This window comes from Salvelinus sp. IW2-2015, linkage group LG15 (genome assembly GCF_002910315.2).
Source record: "Salvelinus sp. IW2-2015 linkage group LG15, ASM291031v2, whole genome shotgun sequence".
Lineage (NCBI taxonomy): Eukaryota > Metazoa > Chordata > Actinopteri > Salmoniformes > Salmonidae > Salvelinus > Salvelinus sp. IW2-2015.
This window is the reverse complement of record NC_036855.1, coordinates 56,658,828-56,681,862: the sequence shown is the minus strand read 5'-3', so window position 1 is coordinate 56,681,862 and position 23,035 is coordinate 56,658,828. Positions and strand designations below refer to the sequence as shown.

General features: G+C 41.0%; 1 protein-coding gene across 1 annotated transcript; it reads right to left on the bottom strand.

Moving 5' to 3' along the window:
- Positions 1-10,014: 10,014 nt before the first annotated feature.
- LOC111975023 (trace amine-associated receptor 13c-like) lies at positions 10,015-22,359 on the bottom strand. The gene is made up of 3 exons (XM_024003163.3): positions 22,015-22,359; positions 12,570-12,923; positions 10,015-11,855 (listed from the first exon to the last, which is right to left on the bottom strand). Exons 2-3 carry the CDS (start codon positions 12,835-12,837, stop codon positions 10,930-10,932), a joined length of 1,194 nt encoding a protein of 397 aa, XP_023858931.1. The 5' UTR covers positions 12,838-12,923; positions 22,015-22,359; the 3' UTR covers positions 10,015-10,929.
- Between the last annotated feature and the right edge of the window lie 676 nt (positions 22,360-23,035).

Sequence of the window (23,035 nt, the reverse complement as noted above, 5' to 3'; positions counted from 1 at the left end):
CAATAAGAGCAACGGACAAGGTTGTAAAATGCTATTGTGGGTCCTGTACTAATATTTGGGTTCTATTTGATCTTTATTTAGCTATGTCCTGTAGATATTTGGGTGTTATATAACAACACAGCTGCTGATAACCCAAGAAAACACAGAGTACAGAGCCATGTAGGGAAAACATATGGGACTTCAGCTGCTCTTATCAGCTCAGGAGAGTGTGAAACAAACAGGGTAGTAGAACATGGCAGACAATAGTACTAACAACGGCGGTTCAGTGACTGACAGGGTAGACTGACCTATTTTGTTATCAAGTGAGTTCTTCCGTGCTCTATCTAAAGTTAAGTATGGGAAAAACAGCCATCTTAGCCTTTGACAAAAATCCCTTTCTCCATCTGTCACGCTCTCTCTTCATCGCACCTGCAGTAGGATGGTGGGTCTGTGAACATCTGGAGCTGTGAGTGGAGGATGTATTATTCTGTGTTTTGATGCTTTACTAAAGAATACAATCAGTCTTTCATAGTTATTTCAATATAATTTACCCCTAGATTATATGCCTTTATGATTTGGAGGCAGTGTGAATAATCAAGTTGACATGGCGGTTAGCTGGGGGAGGGGAGGTGGAAGGGAGGGTGGCAGTGGTAGCCTACCTGGTCTCTTCCTGTCGTTGCGCTGCTGTGATTGTATGATGCAGGCATCCTCATATGACATCCCTATTGGAAACTCAATTATCCTTCAGGTTGAAATGATGCAGCATCTCTATTGTTCATTTCAATCATTGCCAGGGGACAGAAATGTGTGTCCCTGAGTTTATTGTGATTCAGTCTACATTCCTGTCAGAGTTTTGAGTATTGGAGTGAGGAGGAAAAGTAATAAGCATTGACTGTGAATGTAGCTGATTTCAAGGCTAAGACTGGGTATGAATGTATTGAACTAAAAACTCTTTGCTAACACACACAATAACAAAACATCAAGTCCGTGACCCACTTTTACTATTTGCTGGATATTGTAGAAAAAGTCTGTCTTCAAATTGGTTTGTTGATTTTTAAAATGTATTTTCAGACTTTGCTACTGTAGACTAATACCGTATTTCCCTTCTGTGTCTTTTAGGTATGAATGCTATTGGCTACTTTTAAGCAGCAATCAATGCTCATCACTTTTTCTCACTCAAGCAACGACTCTTCTGTCAGTAAAAACTCAGTGATGGTTCAGAAATATAAAATGTATCGCTAACAAAACAAGCTAGATAATTAGCTCAAATGCATACATTTCTGTTCCCTAGCCTCATCATCAATCCACATACAGAATGTCAGCAGGTCAGATTTTCAGAAAACATATTTTCTTGCATAGCTTTCAGACATCAGTAGCAGAGCAGCATTTTTACCTCAGCATCTTGGTGAAATATTAATGGCCCATTGAGGGCATATGAGTTTATACCTCCTGATGTTTTGTTTCTAAACCTTGAGAGAGATTTGTTGTATAGTTTGTAGGTGTTCCCCCTGAGCGATCTCTGACTCTGTTCTCTGTACTTCTGCCAGAGACAAAAAGAGACCCGGGCCACAGGTGGACATTGTTTATGACCAATTAACAATTCAAAAGCACCATGAAAATAGAGGGGTAAAACATAGCAGACTTCACGTAATGATGCTAAGGCTCTCAATGTGCTCTAGAAAATGACCTTGCTGGCGGCATTGTTTTCAAAGACCTGATTTCCATGTTTTGTTCATATGAGACTGGCGGGGTTTGTGAGTGGAGTACAGATCTCAGATCAAGAGAACAATACTGCCCTGTTGTGACCCAGACTGAGATCACACACCAAGAGCCAGTAAGGTACCTGCAGACAGAGATCGGAACCAGGAACCAATACACTATGCTGCTGCGTTAGGATGTATTTATAGTGACGGCCATCCATTGTGAGCCAAGTTGTTGTGATATGAAAAGTAGTTACATAAATGAAGTTGAACCATAGGCTTTGATCCCACAGTACACTAATGGACATCGGCTTAAGGAATGTGTCGGGGAAAGTGGCCACCGAATGAGAGATTACTATTAGAAGGCTTTTATTTTTGATTGAGTTGGAGACGTGAATCCAACTTATAACTTGTTAGGTTGTCGCAAGTTAAGACAATTTATTGTATTTCAAAAGTGATATTGAATTGTGTTTGGTTGTCACTGCAACCAAATTTCAACATTTGAAGAAGATACAATACAGTGCATTCGGAAAGTATTCAGACCCCTTCCCTTTCTCCAAATTTTGTTACATTACAGCCTTATTTTAAAATTGATTAAATAAAAAAATCTCATCAATCTACACACAATAATGATAAAGCGATAATAAATTTTTATAATTGTTGCAAATATATAAAAAATAAAAAAAAATATATCTTATTTACATAGGTATTCAGACCCTTTGCTATGAGACTCGAAATTGAGGTGCATCCTGTTTCCATTGATCATCCTTGAGATGTTTCTACAACTTGATTGGAGTCCACCTGTAGTAAATTTAATTGATTCGACATGATTTGGAAAGGCACACACCTGTCTATATAAGGTTCTACACTTGACAGTGCATGTCAGAGCAAAAACCAAGCCGTGAGGTCGAAGTTGTCCGTAGCGCTCCGAGACAGGAGTTCTACGGACACAGATCTGGGGAAGGGTACCAAAACATTTCTGCAGCATTGAAGGTCCCAAAGAACACAGTGGCCTCCATCATTCTTAAATGGAAAAAGTTTAGAACCACCAAGACTCTTCCTAGAGCTGGCCGCCCGGCCAAACTGAGCAATCTGGGGAGAAGGGCCTTTGTCAGGGAGGTGACCAAGAACCCAATGGTCACTCTGACAGAGCTCCAGATTTCCATCTGTGGAGATGGGAGAACCTTCCAGAAGGACAACCATCTCTGCAGCACTCCACCAATCAGGCCTTTATGGTAGAGTGGCCAGACGGAAGCCACTCCTCAGTAAAAGGCACATGACAGGCTGCTTGGAGTTTGCCAAAAGGCACCTAAAGACTCTCAGACCATGAGAAACAACATTCTCTGGTCTGATGAAACCAAGATTGAACTCTTTGGCCTGAATGCCAAGCGTCACGTCTGGAGTAAACCTGGCACCATCCCTACGGTGAAGCATGGTTGTGGCAGCATCATGCTGTGGGGATATTTTTCAGCAGCAGGGACTGGTAGACTAGTCAGGATTGAGGGAAAGATGAATGTAGCAAAATACAGAGAGATCCTTGATTAAAAAAAACCTGCTCCAGAGTTCTCAGGACCACAGACTGGGGCAAAGGTTGACCTTCCAACAGGGAGTGGTGGAAAAAGTACCCAATTGTCAAACTTGAGTAAAAGTAAAGATACCTTAATAGAAAATGACTCAAGTAAAAGTGATAGTCACCCAGTAAAATACTACTTGAGTAAAAGTCTAAAATTATTTGGTTTTAAATATACTTAAGTATCAAAAGTAAATGTAATTGCTAAAATGTACTTAAGTATCAAAAGTAAAAGTATAAATAATTTCAAATTCCTTATATTAAGCAAACCAGACTGCACTATTTTCTTTTTAAACTTACGGATAGCGAGGGGCACACTCCAACACTCAGATATAATTTACAAACAAAGCATTTGTGTTTAGTGAATCCCCCAGATCAGGTAGTAGGGAAGACCAGGGATGTTCTCTTGATAAGTGCGTGAATTGGACCATTTTCCTGTACTGCTAAGCATTAAAAATGTAACAAGTACTTTTTGGTGCTAGGGAAACTGTATGGAGTAAAAAGTACATAATTTTCTTTAGGAATGTAGTGAAGTAAAAGTAAAAGTTGTCAAAAATATAAATAGTCAAGTAAAGTACAGATACCCCCAAAAAACGAATTAAGTAGTACTTGAAAGTATTTTTACTAAAGTACTTTATACCTCTGCCAACAGAACAACAACACTAAGCACACGGCCAAGACAATGCAGGAGTGGCTTCGGGACAAGTCTCTGAATGTCCTTGAGTGGCCCAGCCAGAGCCCGGGCTTGAACCCGATCGAACATCTCTGGAGAGACCTGAAAATAACAGTGTAGCAACACTCCCCATCCAACCTGACAGAGCTTAAGAGAATCTGCAGAGAACAATGGGAGAAACTCCCCAAATACAGGTATGCCAAGCTTGTAGCATCATACCCAAGAAGACTCGAGGTTGTAATCTCTGCCAAATGTTCTTCAACAAAGTACTGAGTAAAGGGTCTGAATACTTATGTAAATGTGATATTTCATTTTTTTAATACATTTGCAAAAAACTATTTCATCCATTTTAGAATAAGGCTGTAACGTAACAAAATGTGGAAAAAGTCAAGGGGTCTAAATTCTTTCCGAATGCACTGTATCTTCTGCTTGTATAATTACATCTGTGCCACTGACAGTCTGTCTTTAATTCCAGTTTGTCTACAAATTAATAATTGATATGTTGGATTCACGTCTCCATCTCAACCAAGAATCAAAGTTAAAGGATAGTACTAAATCAAATCCAACTTTAAATGCACTTTAAATAAAGTTTGATATGATTTAGTCCAATTCTTTAACTTCCATTTTTGGAGATGTGAATCCAACATTTAAATTATGAATTTGTTGGACAAACTGGAAGTAAAACTACACAAAGTCAGTGGCACAGATGGAATTATCCAAGCAGAAGAAACATCTCCTTCAAATGTTGATATTTGGTTTAGTTGACAACCAAACACAATTCAATGTCACTAAATTTCATTACATTTAAAATCCAGGGTTGAAACCCTAGGCCTATTGTATTGTATATTTTGAGTTGAATTCTAGGTTGAATTGAAATAGCTGTTGATGACTTTGCAAATGTTATATAAGCCTCAATAGCATCATTGATTTTATATGAGTGGTTAAGTATGGTCGCATTTCATTTGTCTCTGTTAAACCTACCTTTAGGAATGACTTTGATAGCAACAGTGAATCTATTTCGTTTTTAAGTGAAGATCTCACAATAATCATTCTCACAATAGCATTTTGGTAATAGTCAGTGACTAATATCATAGCTAAGCAGGGCTTGGTTAATACCCTGGATGGGAGAAGATCTGACGTTGTTTTAAAGGTGCAAACTCAACATATTTTATGTTTTGTCTATGTTGGAATTTGGTTACCATGATGACATTATCCTGTTGTGAAAATACACCAAAACAACCATTGATGACCTTTTTTCAAATCCAATGTATTTTCCACATAGATTCCACCTCACAAGTGTGCTGAGGGTGGATGAATATTTTACATATAGTGAATCGATCTTTGTCTTTATCAACGGAGCCTCTGATCGTTGAATGGCCTGTATGGTGAATCACCCCACCTTCAGAGAACAAACCTGTGACAGCTCTCCAAACTGTGACTAAAATACACTGGCTGGCTCCATGCACGTGTCGTAAACATATTCAAATCTCTCTGTGAATAACAAATGCCTTAAAGTCTCTCCTTTTTTTTTACTGGCTAATTTAGTTTGTTTAAAGGAAAGCACCTTTCTTTGTGTCCTTTAAAAAAAAGAATTAAAAGGAAAGAATGGCGATATTTGACAGGGAGGTTGGTTTGTTGATGTTGTTCCACGAGCGCTATCAGTAGCTGACACAATGTTCTTCCTGTTAATTGTCTGAGTCCTATTTACCTGGGTGGTAATGATAGGAGCTTCCCTCAGGCACCTTGCATCCGAAACCTTCACTCTCTAGTGAGAAACAGGAGGGATTAATGTCAGCCTGCCTTTTCTCCAGAGTTGCTAGAAACATGATAATTGCAATGGGGAAATGCACTTTTTTAGCACTTAAAAAAAATGCTACAGTCCGTCTGCTTTTCAACCTTTATCTTTTGGTAGAATACAAGCTTAAAGTCATATCCATTGCCTAATACACAATTCCAAGATGGTAAAACATTTTCATTACATTTTTTGATGTCTTGCATAGTTTTTGACCTTACAATTTCACTCAGGGATGTGAATGGGTACGTTCACTAACCTCAGACTGGCAAGTCACACAGCGAGAGCAAGCAGGCTACGTCATCTCTTTTTCCATAAAAGTGTAGCCACAAGAAAAATGGCATTTGTCTGACTTCCTAACAGTGCTCCCACCTGTAACCTCACCAAACACAATGTTGCTAAGATGCCTACAAGGACTCTGTTTCTGTCCCTCACCAGCACTCCAATATAGCATGAAAATGAAAAACATCCAAAGGAACCAAAACATAATAGCTTTTGCTACCAGAGATAGAAATTCAATACAATGATTCCCATGTGTGTATTTCTTTTAAGCCTAAAATGTGTCTGTGAATCACTTGGCAGGTTAAAAAACATTTAAAGTAACACCTTGTTTACTAGAGTTGCTCGTTGTTACTGGAAAAATATACAACCTGTCAAGTTACCCCACGACAGTGCCTGAAGTGAAAACCCATCACCATAATTGGATTTCTCATCTTTATCTGGCAGCATATTTGGTGCCAACTATTTGAGATTGACAATTAGGCAGTAGGAACTTTAACTATGAGCTGAGAACACCCTCTCATTAATGACTACCTTTCAGCTGAAAGGGAAAAAATGGTTTAGAGCTGGTTGGGTGGCAGAGATGTCTGCAGGGGCAGTTTAAGGATGCAATTAGCCAGTAACTTTCGAGATTTCCTAAACACAAAAAGGAGTTCTTGTTGTCATCTCAAACCATAATTAGATGAACCACAGATGGGCTGTCAATGTCCAGAGTGCCTGGGGAAATTAACAATGCTGTCATTCTGGTGGCCACGGAGTCAAAGCGCTGGGTATATACAGTATGCAAACCGACTTACAAATACTGTTGTCAGACTGTTAGTTGTGCTGTAATGATACAACCCAAATTATAGGTCCACCAGATTGTGAAATGAACAACAAACAACAGCAGCATATTTTAATCATGTCTCTCTCTCTCTTTCTCCCTCCTCCCCATCTCTCTCTTTCCCAGTAAGCGGTTCATTTGACAGTCCAGTGTTCTCCTGAGCCTTGCCTTGTGTCACATGACCAGCCATGTGTCAGATAATTTATGTCATGGTAGTGCTGCAGGAGAAATATGCTTTTATCTCATCTCTGCCAGCAAGACCTCTGCTCTGACATATCAGCCTCTCCCCATCCATTTCCATCTAATGCTTCCTTGCAGCACCTCCAGATTTCTCTGATTATAAGGAGGGAATGTGATATCCAACCACCCCCTCTTCTCTGTCACCAGGGGGATAAGATGAAGCACGGCTGTACGGAGCATGCATCTGACAAACACGCAATTCACTGCTCAGTGATGATGGGCCTGGTGCCAATCATGGCCTATTTATTGGGCTCCTGGGTGGCGCAGCGGTCGAAGGCACTACATCTCAGTGCTATAAGCGTCACTGCAGACCTTGGTTCGATTCCGGGCTGTATCACAACCGGCCGTAATCGGGAGTCCCATAGAGCAGTGCACAATTGGCCCACCATCATCCGGGTTAGTGGACCGTGGTAGGCCGTCATTGTAAATAAGAATTTGTTCTTAACTGACTTCTAGTTAAATAAAGGTTAAAAAAAAATAGAAAAAAAAATAAAGATATATTGTCGGCATAATAACCCTGTTGTTGACATAGTTTGTGAGGCCAGCACATGGGAGTGAGGAGTAGCTTCCTGATTATATGCACATTTAATAGGTCTACCATTTGGTATCTGTTTTCAGTAAAATAACACATATTCTGCGACGGCATGGTCGTACATAAATAGTAATGGTAGATAAAAATAGTAGCTAAAAATAAAATACATTATCTTTTTATACCACATTTGTAAACTATGACATGACTCATAAGGATTTGTGTGAGAGATCACGTTGTAGACATTGTCAGGACTCCTGAGACATCCAGTGGCTTGTTGACTACAGCTTGCAGGGTGTTCCCTTCTCCACTAACGTTTCTCAAATGGAAGGAAGTTGGATCCTGATGGGGCAAAAAGATGAAAATGATTGGTTCTAGTGTAGCTTGTGTAACTGCTGAGGCGGTGAATTTTAGAGCAGATGCCTGAAAGACATTTAGTACTGTCTGAACACATTACTCTCATGAGTGAACACCATTAAAAACTCACAAAATGAAGTGTTTCCAAATGTATTTATGACTAAATCTGACGTCATCATCTGATGAATAATGCAATACTGATAAAGTTCTGTACAGTGTTTAAATATTGACACAGAGGGCTCCTGAGTGGCGCAGTGGTCTAAGGTACTACACTGCAGAGCTAGCTGTGCCACTAGAGATCCTGGTTAGAGTCCAGGCTGTATTCACAGTGGTCTAAGGTACTGCACCGCAGAGCTAGCTGTGCCACTAGAGATCCTGGTTAGAGTCCAGGCTGTATCACAGTGGTACTGCACCGCAGAGCTAGCTGTGCCACTAGAGATCCTGGTTAGAGTCCAGGCTGTATCACAGTGGTCTAAGGTACTGCACCGCAGTGCTAGCTGTGCCACTAGAGATTCTGGGTTCGAGTCCAGGCTCTGTCGCAGTTGGCCGTGACCGGGAGATCCATGGGGAGGCGCACAATTGGCCCAGCGCTGTCTGTGTTAGGGGAGGGTTTGGCCAGCAGGGATGTCCCATCCTTGTCCCATCGCGCACTAGCAACTCCTGTGGCGGGCCGGGCACGTTGACACGGTCGTCAGGTGCACAGTGTTTCCTCCGACACATTGGTGTGGCTGGCTTCTGGGTTAAGTGGGCATTGTGTCAAGAAGCAGTGCGATTGGGTTGTGTTTTGGAGGACGCACGGCTCTCGACCTTTGCCTCTCCTGAGTCCGTACAGGCTCTAAGCTTGTAAAATATATCAAAACAGATATTTTATTTTCATGAAATATTATCATTGCCACTGTGACACAATGTACCAAAACAGCTTTTTAGTACAGATCATATGGAAATGATCCTGATTTCTTTGGGTGATGTTTATTGAAAATGCTACAAAATGTTTATCAGCATGTTTACTTTAAGTCATGTCATTTTGAGTTAGATATGATTTGAATTTAAATAAATTGATTTGCATTTATTCGATCAACATTGTATAAGTGCTGTAAATATCTTGAGCATGTTTTTCCTTGAATAATAATAATGTTATAAACAACATATAATGGTATGAGAATATTCAGAGATAAATGTAACTCCTTTAATGGTGTAACTTTACAGCCGCTAAGCAGAAAAGATTAAACAGAGGATTTGGTCTTTGTGGGTCATTCACTCTCAAAACATAAGATAAGGCATCTGAATCGTTTTGTCTATTTCAGTGAATTTAGAATGTTTCGTATTCATTTTTGCTTGTTGTACCGTTCATATTCATTTTTCCGTGTGTACACTGGCATCCATGAGATGAATAAGGTACATTTTATGTGAATGGACCCATGAACACCAACATGTGAAGGTCATAGGAGAATGTCAAATTGGGTGTCAAATGAAAGCTAAGAGTCTATATATATTGTTGAACCTTTTTCCCATCCTAGAAATTAGGAATAAGCAAGTGTTTTGATTTTCTGGAAAAGGGGGCTTAGAAAACAGCTACCAGAAAAATACTTAAAAAGGTATCAGAATATATCAAAACACAATAATGTTGATGTAAAGACCCCTGCCAACTAATATCAACACATATTTCGTTTTTGGAGAAATGTTTCTGCCTTCTGTAAGTTTAAGAAACATTTCCTTGTGCCTTGAAATAGTAGTCACAAATCACAGTTTGGACAGCACAGTATAGTACAGAACAGTACAGTACCGTAAAGAAAAGTAGAGTATAGTTCAGTAGAGTACAGTTTAGTACAGTACACATTAGAGCATACTACAGTTGAGCAGTTGAGTACACTAGAATGTACTGTACAGAACTCTACTGTGCTGTACTGTACTCTACTGTGATGTACGTACTCGCTCTTACTGTGCTGTATTTCTACTCTACTGTGCTGTATTGTACCCTACTGTTGCTGTATGTACTCTACTGTGTTGTTACTGTACTCTACTGTGCTGTATTTCTACTCTACTGTGCTGTATTTCCGTACTCTACTTGTGCTGTACTGTACTCTACTGTGCTGTATTGTACTCTACTGTGCTGTATTCTACTGTGCTGTACTGTACTCTACTGTGCTGTATTGTACTCTACTGTGCTGTATTGTACTCTACTGTGCTGTATATTTACTCTACTGTGCTGTATTGTACTCTACTGTGCTGTATTGTACTCTACTGTGCTCTGCTGTACTTTGATGTCTAAACTTGTGAAACAAAGACATCTATGATTGGTTCAGATTTAATTTGGTCTTGTTTGGGGGCAGAGCTCATTAAAATAATAGCCCGTGTGTAGAATAATACCCAAATATGCAAAAGAAGATATTGCATATGTAAACCTTTCTGTACCTATTTAGGATACATCACCTTGAAGAGAATGACATTCATATCCATAATCATGCATTTCTGTGTAGTACAGATCACGGACCCGTCGAATTGCCCATAACTGTACAAAACATCAACATCTCTCTTCATTTAGATTCAAAACATTCTCACAATTCATTCACTCACATTTGATTACGCCATCCTCATGAATATAATGGTATTATAGAAAAAATAAACGCTATTATAGAGAAAATTGTGCAAAATTAACATGTTTCTGGACAGTCACAAAACATGTCACAAAACAAATGAAAACCATACATTACTTACATCTCTATGATAAAGTGCATGTTATTAAGATATCCCCCACAGATATCTCACCTCGTCCAATGAGACAGCTTGAGTCATATGATTTAAATTATGCTGGGAATAGCTGGCAACTACTAGATACCACATAAGGTAGCTACAGTTATGTTTCATTATTTAGACACAGTGAAAAAAAAAAGAAGCTTTTTTTTTATACCTGAAGTTAAATGCCGATTAAATCCCTCTCTCCATAGTAAAGTTAAAGAAAAGGGCACTGGTTGTCTTTTCAAAATAGTTTAAGGAGGTGGGGTTGGGGTTGTAGTCACAAGGTGAGTGGGGGGGGTAGCTCCGCCTTTCTCCCCGTGGGAAGGTGAGTGCTCCCTCTGAAAAAGCAGAGTCACTCCTTTCCTGAAGCGCTGGTCTCTCACGCTGTATATTATCACATTACAGCAGCTGTTCCCAGTCAGGATCCAGAAGGCTACAAAGGAGAAGTTGCACCAGGTGAAGCCCACCACGTTGCCCAGCACAAACACAGCGATGGGGGTGAAGGAAGCCGTGAAGGCAAACGTCAGAATGCTGATCGTCTTGGCGGCCTTGATGTCAGAGAAGGAGGGTCTATGTTGGCAGCCGCCTCCCCCTCCCTCGACCCCCACATTCCCCTCTGACATGAGCTTACGTTTGCGTGTGTAGCGGCGGATGCTGGTGAAGGACAGGATGTTGAATAACAGGGTGCCGCCCAGCAGCGTAAAGTCAAACACGGGGAACAGCAGGAGGATGTTGGCATCAGAGGGCAGAGTGACTCCATCCCACAGGGGGACATAGTTACACATCCGGCTGCACTCACTGTACTCCAGTGTGAAGTTGTTGCTGAGGATGAGGGGGGCTAGGGCCAGAAGGTAACTGCCTGCCCAGGAGAAGAGGATGAGAAACAGGGTGCGTCTCCGTGTCACCAGGTGGTCCTTATGTAGGGGCCATAAGATGGCCACACAGCGCTCTACCGTCATCAGGAAAATAGTACTGATGGAGACAAACGTACAGCCAGCGAAGACTGGACCAATCAGCATGCAGGGCTGCCAGGGTCCCACCAGGCCCCCCATGGAGGGGTCAGTGCCCCCCTGGTACCAGACAGGAGGGGAGCTGGTCACCATCAGAGAGATCTCAGTGTAGACAGAGAAAGGAACCACCAGCACTCCAACCATCATGTCCGCTATGGCCAGAGAGACTGTCAGGAGAGAAAGGTCATTCATAGTTCACACTCAACCAAGTACGGTACAAATCCCTGTGTTCTAAAAGCTGATTTTACATTCAATTCCATGGAAAACAAATCTACAGTGGTGTGTGGAAATGCTTTTGCGTCCTTTGAGGCAATGCACAAAGGAATCCCTGATTGTGACTGAACAGCATTGAAGATTGATTTAGTTCTCTGATAAACAACAAGCACCGACCGTCTTAATGAATCCTGCCAATATAACCAATACAGGGTGGCAGGTAGCCTAGCGGTTAAGAGTATTGGGCCAGTAACCAAAAGGTCTCTGGTTTGAATCCCTTAGCTGACTAGGTGAGAAATCTGCCGATGTGCCCTTGAGCAAGGCACTTAACCATAATTGCTCCTGTAAGTCGCTCTGGATAAGAGTATCTGCTAAACTACTAAAAAGTTACATGTAACCAGCAGGCAACATAAACAAACATGTGACTCTAGAAACAGAACATTAAACCAGAAAGGTGTTTGAATTTAAATTAATTTCACCTTTCAGTGTCAAGAACACCAAAGGTTGTTCTTCTTCCATGTCAGTGAATATATTGCACCCATGTGTGTAAACATAAGCAACTGACATGTGACTACCATTCTCATAATGAGAAATCAACAGCATTTCTTGAGAGTAAATGAGCTCGTTCTGAATGAACAAGTCTGATTCAGTGAGTTAGTTTTTTTTACCTTTGAGGTATCCCTGTGGTGTGCGGACCTGTCTTGTCTGCATGAAGACGGTGAGCGTGACCACGTTGCCCACCACTATGGCGAAGGCCAGACTGACCATAAACACCGCGGCCAGGGTACGGTTCAGCAGGCCACAGCAGCAGAAGGTGCAGAAGGGGGCCAGAGACTTGCCTGACCCCGGCACAACCATGGCTGCTGCTGTCAGGTTGGGGCACACAATCGCCTGTGTGCCCCATGGAACACTCAGGTTGGCCAGGAGGTCAGTCATGGTAGTCCGGACGAGGCCCAGGACAAACCTCACTACTAGGAGAACTTTGTGCTCCTGGTGCCCATCTGCTGGACTGAGAGATGCTCCTGGAGAAACAAGCAGGAACATTATAAACCAAGGTAAACCATCAAACCTGTCCAAAGGAAAACTACAAACACTGCTATGTAACACATAATACAACGTTGATTTGCATGATAACACTCACATCACCTACTGTGCTGTCTAGCTACAGTGGGGAGAACAAGTATTTGATACACTGCCGATTTTGCAGGTTTCTCTACTTACAAAGCATGTAGAGGTCTGTAATTTTTATCATAGGTAAACTTCAACTATGAGAGACGGAATCTAAAACAAAATCCAGAAAATCACATTGTATGATTTTTAAGTAATTAATTTGCATTTTATTGCATGACATAAGTATTTGATACATCAGAAAAGCAGAACTTAATATTTGGTACAGAAACCTTTGTTTGCAATTACAGAGATCATACGTTTCCTGTAGTTCTTGACTAGTTTGCACACACTGCAGCAGGGATTTGGCCCACTCCTCCCTACAGATCTTCTCCAGATCCTTCAGGTTTCGGGCTGTCGCTGGGCAATACGGACTTCAGCTCCCTCCAAAGATTTTCTATTGGGTTCAGGTCTGGAGACTGGCTAGGCACTCCAGGACCTTGAGATGCTTCTTACGGAGCCACTCCTTAGTTGCCATGGCTGTGTACTTCGTGTCGTTGTCATGCTGGAAGACCCAGCCACGACCCATCTTCAATGCTCTTACTGAGGGAAGGAGGTTGTTGGCCAAGATCTCGCGATACATGGCCCCATCCATCCTCCCCTCAATACGGTGCAGTCGTCCTGTCCCCTTTGCAGAAAAGCATCCCCAAAGAATGATGTTTCCACTCCATGCTTCACGGTTGGGATGGTATTCTTGGGTGTGTACTCATACTTCTTCTTCCTCCAACACGGCGAGTGAGTTAGACCAAAAAGCTCTATTTTTGTCTCATCAGACCACATGACCTTCTCCCATTCCTCCTCTGGATCATCCAGATGGTCATTGGCAAACTTCAGACAGGCCTGGACATGCACTGGCTTAAGCAGGGGGACCTTGCGTGCCTGCAGATTTTAATCCATGACGGCGTAGTGTGTTACTAATGGTTTTCTTTGAGACTGTGGTCCCAGCTCTCTTCAGGTCATTGACCAGGTCCTGCCGTGTAGTTCTGGGCTGATCCCTCACCTTCCTCATGATCATTGATGCTCCACGAGGTGAGATCTTGCATGGAGCCCCAGACCGAGGGTGATTGACCGTCATCTTGAACTTCTTCCATTTTCTAATAATTGCGCCAACAGTTGTTTCCTTCTCACCAAGCTGCTTGCCAATTGTCCTGCAGCCCATCCAGCCTTGTGCAGGTCTACATTTTATCCCTGATGTCCTTACACAGCTCTCTGGTCTTGGCCATTGTGGAGAGGTTGGAATCTGTTTGATTGAGTGTGTGGACAGGTGTCTTTTATACAGGTAACGAGTTCAAACAGGTGCAGTTAATACAGGTAATGAGTGGAGAACAGGAGGGCTTCTTAAAGAAAAACTTAAACAGGGTCTGTGAGAGCCGGAATTCTTACTGGTTGGTAGGTGATCAAATACTTATGTCATGCAATAAAATGCAAATTAATTATTTAAAAATCATACAATGTGATTTTCTGGATTTTTGTTTTAGATTCCGTCTCTCACAGTTGAAGTGTACCTATGATAAAAATTACAGACCTCTACATGCTTTGTAAGTAGGAAAACCTGCAAAATCGGCAGTGTATCAAATACTTGTTCTCCCCACTGTATATGTTTCCTAAAATGACCTACAGGTAACTGCCAAAATAAACGAAACACTTGAGTAAATGAGGGATACAAAGTTTATTGAAAGCAAATGGTTCCCACACAGGTTTGTGTGTGTGTCTCAGTCACCAGATGTCAACCCAATTAAACACTTATGGGAGATTCTGGAGCAGCGCCTGAGACAGTGTTTTCTACCACCATCAACAAAACACCAAATTATGGAATTTCTTGTGGAAGACTGGTGTCGCAACCCTTCAATAGAGTTCCAGACTCTTGTAGAATCTATGCCAGGCACATTGAAGCTGTTCTGGAGGCTCGTGGTGGCCCTATTAAGACGCTTTATGTTGATGTTTCCTTTATTTTGGCAGTTACCTATACAGTATGTTCTGCAGATGGGCACTGCTAGCGACACCTCACAAATCCCCATCAACGGACAACCTCTATTATTACACAACAATAAAGAAGATTGCTTGGTTTTGAGGTGTTGAATATACTGCAAAATGGGCAATCGTGATGTATTCAAAGGAAATGACATGTACTGTATACTTCCTAAATCATTGTAAGTACACAGTGTACCCCACAGGGTTATGTATGGTGTTTATTTTTTATAGTACTTCTGATATTCATTACTGCATTGTTGGGAAAGAGCCAGCAAGAACGGCATTTCACTGTACTTGTGTACGTGACAATAGAAACTTGGTGTTGCACTGTACTGTAAATTTGTCATAGGCACATCATATGCACATCACAATGCTTGATTAGGGAATTTGTGAGATCCGTTGTTTTGTTTCACTGCCATATACAATCAGGTCCAAAATTATTGGCACCCTTGATAAAAATGAGAAAGAAAGACTATAAAATAACAGCCTGTCCTCAAAGACGTAACATAGTAAATGTAAATGTGTGACACTCAAATGAGTACAGGCTGTTATGAGTACCCCCTTTCAGATGATGTGGTGCTAGTGCTTCTAGTAGCCTGTAGCTTTGCTTGGATAGATGCATGTTTATTTTTATTTGGTCCTCATTTTCTCATGTTAAGTCTAACGTTTATGTTTCATGAAGCTATAGGCCTACGGTGTCGCAATGCTGCTATTTCGAATGCTGGCTGGCGGCAATAATGTATTTACTTGTTCAGTAATTAAAGTGGAAAATTCAAACATTTCAGATTGTAAAATAAATGTGATGCAACAGCATACTAAATCAGTACCCAAAATATATTTTTTTAGAATATACAACTTTCCTATAGCCTACCAGCCATCCTTGCAAGTTGAAAGTTTGTGCTCCATAAAACCAGTCTATTAATGCCAAATAATCAGTCCACTGTCAAAACAATAGCTTACTAGGGCTCGTTTCATTATGCAGACAATGCAGTCTAGCCTACTAGCATATCTATAGCTATATACAGTATTTAGCTGGTAGCCTATTTATATTACACATTGGAACTCGGGGCTAGCTGTCGTGGGCTATCAGTCTCATCACTCATAGGCTTTTACCAGTGTACACGGAAAGGGGGGGGGGGATCACTCATGAGCGCTGCTGGGTCCCTGACAGTCATCAGCTTGGTTTTCTGGGAGAAGAGGAGGACCGGTACTTTCTCTAGAGGAACTGTCACTATTCTTGAGGGGAGGAAGAAGAGGAGAAGCAAGGCCACTGTCATTGCCGTGAGATCTCTGTGGGGACTGGGAAGCTTTAGTGCTAGCTGCTGCATGACTAGGCCTACTAGCTTCCACCTGCGATAGTGTTTCGTCAGTCGAGGACGAGGTGGTAGCTTTGCTGACGTGGTTATTGTCTGTAATTTGGCACGAGCTTGATCAGATAAAGCCTTTTTTGTGGAGTTTTTGTTCACCACTTGATCTTGCCTTTTGTTTATCCATCTTGAACAAGTCACTCACTGATTCACCTAACTGTCACTGAGAAATAGGCTAATTAGATGCATGAAAACTATATTGTCTGACTCAGCTACTACGTATGTTGGTTGGACAACACGAACGCTTTGCTCGCTACATGTGAAAATTAAAAAGGATGGTTACTTTTTTAAACTTTGGAACTACTTACTACTTTACTCAAACTTTTTTGTGATAGCAAATCCATCAGTGACCCTTCATAATCAGAACACAACTTTAGTGAGATAAAAATATCATACAAGGAGTTTTACCATGATTTCGTGTGCAAGGCCGGACAAACCAAGTCTCGGCCCTGGAAGGAACATTTTAAAGGTCCGCCTCTTGGAGGAAAAAAAAAGCTAATTTCCTGCAATTCTACACATTTTGTCATGGGGCAGAGAAATGTTTATTGTTGCAGCTATAAAGCTAATATCCTGCAGTTCTACACATGTTGTCACGACTGTGTAACAAAGACGCTGTGAGTCGAGAAGCAGGTGAAACGTTTAATAAAACAACAAACGAGACAACTAAACAGTAGCGTCTTTGCATGAACACAGGATCAATACTGACTGGGGAAGGAACCTAAGGGAGTGCCAGATATAGGGGTTGTAATAAGTAAGGTAATGGAGTCGAAGTGTGCCTCATGACAACGTGCAGGTGCTCGTAATGATTGATGCCAGGTGTGCGTAATGATGGATCCCAGGACCGGTGGTTAGTATACCGGCGACGTCGAACACCAGAGGGGAGGAGTGGGAGTAGACATGACAGACTGCCACCTCTCATTGAAGCCATGGACGTTCAAGGCCGACCACGCCACTGCAGGCATTGTTATCAGAAAACAGGATCCCCCATAATAGTGAAATAAATAAATAAATAGGAAGTCAATCATGGTACCAATAAATGCTTCTAATACACCAGATGTATGTCCTTGAACCGATTATGTTTAAATCACATTTAAAAAGCATTTTTGAAACAGTCTGTTTGAGATACAAGTTTGAGGTGGCTTTTTTAAAGTATTTTTTCTTCAATTAATGCGTCGGCCACAAAATGATTTGGATATGAGTTAACAGAACATTAACTTTTAAAAGTTAGATTTTCACTGGACAATTACTTTAAATTACAGTGCATTTATGTAAAAAATATATAGTATTGAAGTATTGAGATGAAAAATGTATAATAGGTGGAGTACTGTGGATACCAATAGCCCCATGTTGCCCAAGGTTTAATAACATACATTGTAGATTAATAATATTACATTGTATTGTATTACACCCTCTAAACTTCCACGGATCCCTTGGGCTAAATGTGTTTTTTCTGTTGTTGGATCCCCCCGCCCCCTTTTGCCCTCAGAACAGCCTCAATGAGTTGGACCATGGACTCTACAAGGTGTCCAAAGCTTTCCACAGGGATGCTGGCCCATGTTGAATCCTTCCCACAGTTGTGTCAAGTTGGCTGGATGTCCTTTTGTCCTGCCCATTCACCCTCTGAATGGCACACATACACAATACATGTCTCGATTGTCTCAAGGCTTAAAAATCCTTCTTTAACCTGTCTCATCTCTTTCATCTACACGGATGGAGGTGGATTTAACAGGTGACATCAATAAGGGGTCATATCTTTCTCCTGAATCCCCTGTTTTCAATACAGGTATAACGACACTGAGCTATTTTGGAAAATGTTTTATAAGGTTGGAGAACACATTGGGAGGGATCTTGAAACTTTGCCGCAAGTGGATCTTTTAGCAAGACAATGGTTAATTGACCACAAAATATACATTTTGAAATGGCCGCCTCAGGATTTGATCCCCATTGAAAACCTGTGGTTTGAATTGAAGAGGGCAGTCCATAAACACAGACGAAGGATATCAAGGATCTGGAAATATTCTGTATGGAGGAGTGGTCTAAGATCCCTCCCAATGTGTTCTCCAATCATCATTAAAAACATGTTTAAGGCTGTGTTGTTATCCTCGCAAGGGGAGGATGCTAGAGTATTATTTTATTACTTGTTAAACAAAATCTCTTCCTCTGAGCACTTGCATTAGTATAAAATAATATAATTTTCCCTTTTTTTGCATTCAAATACTGTAGATCAGTATTTGTATTTTATATTTGATACAGTATTTTTTGCTCATCTTTCTCTTCTCTTTCTGCAATTGTGAATCCGACTGAGTGAAAACAACTCACAATTCTCCTACATTTACAGTCCTAGTTATCATTGCCCAAAACAAAGGGAATCATTTCAAACATCTCACACATTTCTGCTTATTGTGTCCATTGACTAGAATTCATATATATTTGGGTTAAAAGACCAATTCAGTGGAAAAACAAAATGGGGTAAAAATAGCCCAGCCCAGTTAATATTGACTGCAGCTGCAGCTCCTCAGGCAGCAGCACTCCCACTTCATCTTACGTTAGGGACACAGATCAAGCGTTCTCCAGGGACTGACAGTATTCTTCAAGCTGAAGAGTTTATTTGGGGTATCAGGTAGCCTAGTGCCTAGTGGTTAGCGCGTTGGGCCAGTAACCAAAAGGTTGCTGGATCAAATCCCTGAGCTGACAAGGTATAAATCTGTCATTCTGCCCTGAATAAGGCAGTTAACCCACTGTTCCCTGGTAGGTTGTCATTGTAAATAAGAATTTGTTCTTAACTGACTTGCCTAGTCAAAATAAAAGGTTAAATTGACAGCACCTTGTCTCTGCAAGCCAGGTAGGAAGGTTAGTTCACCTGACAAACCAGAGTCCATTTTTTTTTTTTTTATTAACATTGAGGATGAGTGCCATGGGAACTATCGTTATGGCCCAGCAGGACCAGCCTAAGTGACACAACTCACATGTTTAAGATAATACACACAAAATAATGGAGCTCTTAACCTTCACGGCACATTCAAAGGTTTTTTTCCTCTCCATGCAATCTTCGAACAGACGTATGTGTGTGTGCAACAGGCTGAATGAAGCTAATGAATCCAACCTGGACAGAGAGGCTGCATTGTTTTGTTCATTATGAGCCATGCCTATAGACCAATCACCATGACTAAATAGCTCAACTAAGAGCAGCAATTTACTCTACAGGCCATAATGGGAGGTGGAAGCTCAACTTGCAATATTTAACGCTCTTATATAATGACACACAACCAGTGGTGTAAAGTACTCAAGTAAAAATACTTTAAAGTACTACTTAAGTCATTTTTTGGGGGGGTATCTGTACTTTACTATTTATATTTGACAACTTTTACTTTGCTAACTTCCTAAAGAAAGTAATGTACTTTTTACTCCATACATTTTCCCTGACACCCAGAAGTACTTGTTATGTTTCGAATGCTTAGCAAGACAGGAAAAAGGTCAAATTCACACACGTATCAAGAGAACATCCCTGGTCATCCCTTCTGCCTCTGGCAGACTCACTAAACACAAATGCCTTGTTTTTAAATGATGTTGGAGTGTTGGAGTGTGCCCCTGGCTATCTGTAAAAAAAGGCAATAAAAAATGGTGCTGTCTGGTTTGCTTAATATAAGGAATGTGAAATGATTTATACTTGTACTTTTAATATTCTAACAATTACATTTACTTTTGATATTTAAAACCAAATACTTTTAGACTTTTACTTTCCCTTTTACTTCAGTAATAGTCTATTAAAAGGTATTTTTACTTTTACTCAAGGATGACAATTCAGTACTTTTTCCACCACTGCACATAACTGAGATTTATAGCTGGTAAGATCCCTGAATGGACCAAATCAAAACTGTGGGGATAGAGAAAATCTGATTACAGCTATTACTATAAATTAAACTGAGCCTTACACTGAGCATTCCATCTCAATTATATGAGGATTAAGCACGACTAAGACTTGAAATCAAAATGCTGAACGAAAGAAAAAAAGCATTTTGTTTGATGGCATACAGATTTATCTTTTAAGCTTCGGGGAGGTACAAGATCTGTACCCTTGTTAAACGTCTTTGGTTGTAACTAAAGTGGAGATGACAGGCGGAAATGTCCCATGTGTGCCCATAGCAATGCCTGAGGCTGTGGGGGACACTGTCACAACAAATACACAACTGATCCTCACAGCAAGACATGACTTCATCCACACAATCTTTTAGTTTTACAACAAAACAAATCTCACAAACTCCAAACCAATACAAATGACAAAAGAGAAACAGTATAACAATAGACTAACAAATGCCATTGATACAAATTAAAATGGATATACAGGCGTCTGTGCAAAGTAAAATGCCTAAGTGGTAGGCAGAAGTGTGTGGTGAACCTTTGAGGAGCTAGCTGGGTAAGGAGGGCTGACTGACCACGGGGCTCATGACGCTTGTGTTTGTCATGCATGCAGTGGATGTGTGTTTGTTTGTGTGAGGAGAGCCGTGGCGGTCTCCTTGGGTGAGAGGCGTGGAGAAGGCTGTTGGATTAGGGGCTAGGTCAGGGCTCCCACCCTGGAGCAGGAATAATGGACTGGCCATCTCTACTCGATGTCCCCCCAAGCCAGGGCTGTCTTTACTGTCATGGCCTAGCTGTACTAGAACACAGCAGTGACTCCTTCATCTCTCTCACACTCCCTCTCCTCCTTTTCTCTTTTCTACCCTTCTCCAAAGTCCACTCAATCTATGACGACTCCCCATACTGCATATCTCTTCCCAGCCTTCCCTTTCCACACCTTCTCTCATCTACCTCTTACTTTCTCTATCAATCCATTTTATTTTGCTGTTACAGGATGTGTGAAAAGCACTTTATTCCTGAATCTAGCTATCCGTTGATCTATAGGTGACTCCTCGCTTGCTCTGTTGATCTTTGTTGTGTTTGTTAACCATGTACAGAAGTCTCATTGTTCAACTCCCTGTCAATATGCTGTGGTCTCAATCACACTCTTCTAATGAACAGGCACTCCACCCAGAGCATGTCTCTCCATCAACTGTCTTGCTGTCTGCAGCTCTAGGGAGAGCCAGCAGCACAGGACTTACTGAACAAAAGCAACACATATTGTGTGTGTGACTATATCTGTGTGTACGGTATGAGAGGGGAAAGAAGAGCGACACAGAGACACAGAACGTCATTGTTCTCTACACTCAATCATAAAAGTTCACTTTCCAAAGCACATCTTTGTTTTTTTTACCTGGAAGCCATATCAAATATAACTCAGATTATAAGTAAATTCATAGTAACAGCTCATTACCACAATTAAACTAAACAACACAGCCTCTGTCGACACATCATCTGGCTTCAGACAGAAGCTGTTGAATATTTTTTTACCGCAAACATGACATACAGTCTGCAAGCGCATGAAATATACATAACTCAGCATCTGGTAGATATTCAGTTTTCCATATTATAAACAGCTAGAAATGCCATGCACCACAAGTGATTAATTTCAATAAAAAGGCTTACTTCAAGTCTAGCAAACCAAACACTATAGTTTCAGTACAACATGCAGTTGAACACACGTACAGTATATAAACAATCAAGAGAATCTCACCTGCATTGTCACTGCACTTGTTAAAAGTCCACCTTTAGTGGCTGCAATATTGTGGAGAAGTATATGGTCCAATGGTGATTGATGCCCTTTTCGGAGTAAATCCGGCTGATAGGAGACAGGAAATGTATAGTCCTTGTATCACGCTGCCTCCACAGAATTCGTACACCTACAGTAGACAGAGAAGCACTGCGTCACTGTACTGTCTTTCTTGAATTCTTTATTTACTTCACTCTCTGTTTTTCAGCCTTCTCTATCTGTCTGTCTCTCTCTCACTCTCTCTCAACCTCTTTTGCTTTCTCTCTCTCTCTCTAGTAGTCTCTGAGTCTCTCTCACATGAGCACGCTTTCTCCCTCTTCCACAATTGCAGCTGCAAGCTACAGTCCACACACAGCAGCTTCTCTCTCCCAGTCTCTTTCCCCCACACTCTCTCTCCCACATCCCCTCCTCCTTCTGTCTCTCACCACTCCAAGCGACTTATATGCCCTATGTCTTGTGCGCTCTCTACATTCATATAAAAAAGGTGCCATCTGTCCCCATAAGAGAACCATTTGACGAACCTTTTTTGGTTCCAAGTAGAACCCTTTTGGTTCCTGATAGAAACTTTTGGGGTTCCATGTAGAACCATTTCCACAGAGGGTTCTACATGGAACTAGTGCTGAGCGATAAGTGCTTTTTGAGCTCGGTTCGGTTTCTGTTCGATTATTTAAAAAATAATTACGTTTTTTATTTTGTTTACAATAATTTTTTAAAACATTAAATGCTTTATGAAATAATGTCATTCAAATGATTTTAGAGGTTTTTAATTGAAATTCTAAAGCCAACAACAGTGAACATTCACATTCAATTTTTTCTGTCAGGTCCACATTGGGTAGACATCAATAGAAAAATAGGAAATTACTATGAAATAATACAATATTTCAGTTGTGTATATTACTTAGTTTTTATTTGATGGCTTTATTATTTTTAATTCCTTAAAGTCATCCTCTCATCTCTGCTCAGGCAGTAGCAGCTAGCCAGACAA